The sequence below is a fragment of the Otolemur garnettii genome, unplaced genomic scaffold (genome assembly GCF_000181295.1).
Source record: "Otolemur garnettii isolate 467f Iridium unplaced genomic scaffold, OtoGar3 scaffold00044, whole genome shotgun sequence".
Taxonomy (NCBI): Eukaryota; Metazoa; Chordata; class Mammalia; order Primates; family Galagidae; genus Otolemur; species Otolemur garnettii.
The window spans coordinates 11513411-11516265 of NW_003852439.1; the positions used below are offsets into that span (position 1 = coordinate 11513411).

Here is a 2855-nt window from a genome sequence, read left to right on the forward strand (position 1 = left end):
CCGGGCTGGGGATTCGAACCTGCCACCTTAGGTGTACGTGGCTGGTGCCTTAGCCGATTGAGCTATAGGTGCCGAGCCGAGCAGTGGTTTTTCAACCCACATGCCATAAGAGGATCTTAGGTGTGCCGTGAACATTTTTTAAAGATCATTAATGATACTATTTTTGAAAGAAGTTCAAGGCACAGTACGTATATTCTTTTTGTTATTCTTTTTATTGATCAACATAACTCAATTTAAGTTAAACCTAAGTTTAACTATAGGTTTATCTTACTTTTTGCTCAGCACCAAGAGCTGCAGCCCAAGCCAGACAGCTTGTGCACACATCCTCCTGCCTCACTGCTTCTCTCAGTGTAAAGTTTTTAAGGTTCATTCATATTGTAGCACATATCAGGCTGTGAGATTTAAAAAGGCTGAAAAACACTGTCACGGAGACACAACTGCAACTCCTTCTCAGCCTGGGTTTCGTTACCAGAGTGAGACATCTACTCTTGGTTTGTCATGACCATGCTGCCAGATCCTAGTCTTCTAAGATCATCAGAGCAAGAGGGGCTAAGTCACAAAGTCCCAGTCCCTTAATGCACAGGTGAGGGAAGCTTGTTGACAGGTAATGACTTGTCCAAGGTCCAGCAGGAGCCAGGAGCACTGAGGCTGAAACTTCAGCCCATTCCATCATAGGAATGACAGAATTGGGCAGGGGAAGTATCCGGCCTCCCGTCCCCAGTACATGCAACCCTGAGGCAGGGGCCACTCTGGCACTGGAGGTTTAACTCTGCTGCCCAGGACTCGCTTGCCCACCCCTCCCGTGTGCATATTTACTCTTCTTTTCCTGAATGCTCAGGTTTCAGGCTCAGGGTGTGACCTTTACCTTCTAATCCGTAAAAAGGGAGGTCACAGGGCTGTTGAGAAAGGCAGATGAGAATTGTTCCAAGCCCTGAGCTGAGCTCTGGGGACACTGGGAGCCACGTCAGCTTGGGGAGCCCTGTCTAGCAGGTGCTGCCTGCGGGCTTTCATCAAGGGAAGAGGTGCTGTCTTATCTGTTTGTTGAACATAGGTCGGGGTGGTGGTTCTGCGCGTGGTGGGGGGGCGGTGAGATGGCTTCATCAGTGTGCTCTCAGTCGTTTCTCAGCAAGGAACCGCTTTCAAAGGAAAAGGCTGTCGCTGAAGTCTTTTCTGTGGCTACTGCGGGAGGTTAAAATGTGTGTGTGGGAAAATTTCCCTTCTAACTATGGATACTTAAAAATAATTATGGTTTTACTTTCTATTTAATTCCTTTTCTCCCAACATATTTAAAATGCCTTATTCAAGTAACGAACATTCAGAAAAACGAGCTGCCCGATGACTTTTCCCCAGTGGAACACACCCAGGGCCTCCCTGCACCATTGGCCCCTGCCACTCACTCTCTTGCTTCTGACAGCAAAGGTCGGTTTCTATTCTTAGACATGGAACCATACGCACCACTGGCATCTGGTTTCCTTTCTCAAAATCGTGGTTGTGAGATTCATCCAAGTTTTTGTCTCACTACCTTGTGAAATTACTTTAGAACCCTGAAAAAAATTCCTAGATATCAATATAGTAACAAGTTTACTTTAATAGGGGAAATACACCGCACTTAGGAAATCTCGTGTGTGTGTTAATTCTAGGCACATGGCCTGTTAATTCTAGGCCCTGGGACTCCTCAGCGGTTCCGCGGGCCCCACTTAGATAACCAGGTCCCCGCCCCGCCTCCCTCATTGCCCTCCTCGGAGGCTCGATCTGCGGTTGCGCACCGCACGCAGGGCCGGAGGCGGGGCGGGGGCGGGGCCCGCGGAAGGGCGGTCACGTGACGGCTGCCGGCCCGCCAAGATGGCGGCGCCCTACGTGGCCCTGTTTGCTCTGTCTCTGCTGCTGCTGCTGTTGCTGGTGGGCAGCTGGAAGCGCTGGGGGCGGGAGCGCGCAGCTCGGCACGTGCTCGTGGTGGTGTTGGGCGACGTGGGCCGCAGCCCCCGCATGCAATATCACGCGCTGTCATTGGCCAAGCACGGCTTCTCCGTGACCCTCCTGGGGTTCTGCAGTGAGTGCCGGCGGATCTGGGAGGGAGGCTGCCCTCAGCCTCAGGCCCTGGGCTCCCACCGTCCCTGGGGATGGAGAACCGAGGGCCCTTTTGTGTCTCCGCCTTGGAGATGTCTCTGAGGTCGCCCAAGCGAGTTCTGGCCTGGATGGCGGTTTCTGCCCAGTCTCTGCTGCTTGGGTATCTAGGAACAGCCAGAGTTAGTGGGGCGGTAGCCATTATGTCAAGACTGTGCTGAGTTAAGTGAATCCATTGAATGGTCTCAAAGCTCCTAGTAAGTGGAAAGACTGGGACTGGAACCCAGGTGCATGGGACTCTAGGGACAGTGCCCATAACACATCTGTGTGCAGTACGCTTGCCATGCAGTGTCTGAGCGGACCGGCAATGTGTTTCTTCTCATTCCTCATCTCGCAGCACAGAGCTCCGCGAGCAGGAGGTGTTTCATTTACTCTGTACGCCCACCTTTCCCCCCAAGTGTGCAGAGTAGATGGTAGCAGAACTTCATCTCAAGGAAATATGGGAACAGCATTGGTTGCCTTTGGTCCTCGTTTACAGTCTGTTATCCAGGGTTTGGGAGTAGGGTAGACCTTCCTGGGGATCTCTCTGAGGTGGGAAAGTTTCACCATTAAGGAAATTCAGATCAGTTTGAGTGCCTACTATTTCCCAGGCATCGAGTTAATTAATGGTGGATAAGATTTGGGCCCTCTTTTCTGTGGGCTTTCTAGGGGAATCTGGGCAAGAATTGGCCTCATTCTCTGTTCTGGCTAGTGAGGAACAGAGAGAGGTTTTGAAAAGTCTTTTTTTTTTT

The 2855-nt window shown here is 51.2% G+C and overlaps 1 protein-coding gene across 1 annotated transcript in view; it reads left to right on the forward strand.

The window, feature by feature from the left end:
- The first annotated feature begins 1808 nt into the window (after positions 1–1808).
- Positions 1809–2855, forward strand: part of ALG1 (ALG1, chitobiosyldiphosphodolichol beta-mannosyltransferase) — a 12662-nt gene continuing 11615 nt past the window's right edge. The window contains 1 exon segment of the mRNA XM_012805830.2: positions 1809–2050. Within this exon segment, the coding sequence (XP_012661284.2) occupies positions 1843–2050 (208 nt within the window). The 5' untranslated portion in view covers positions 1809–1842.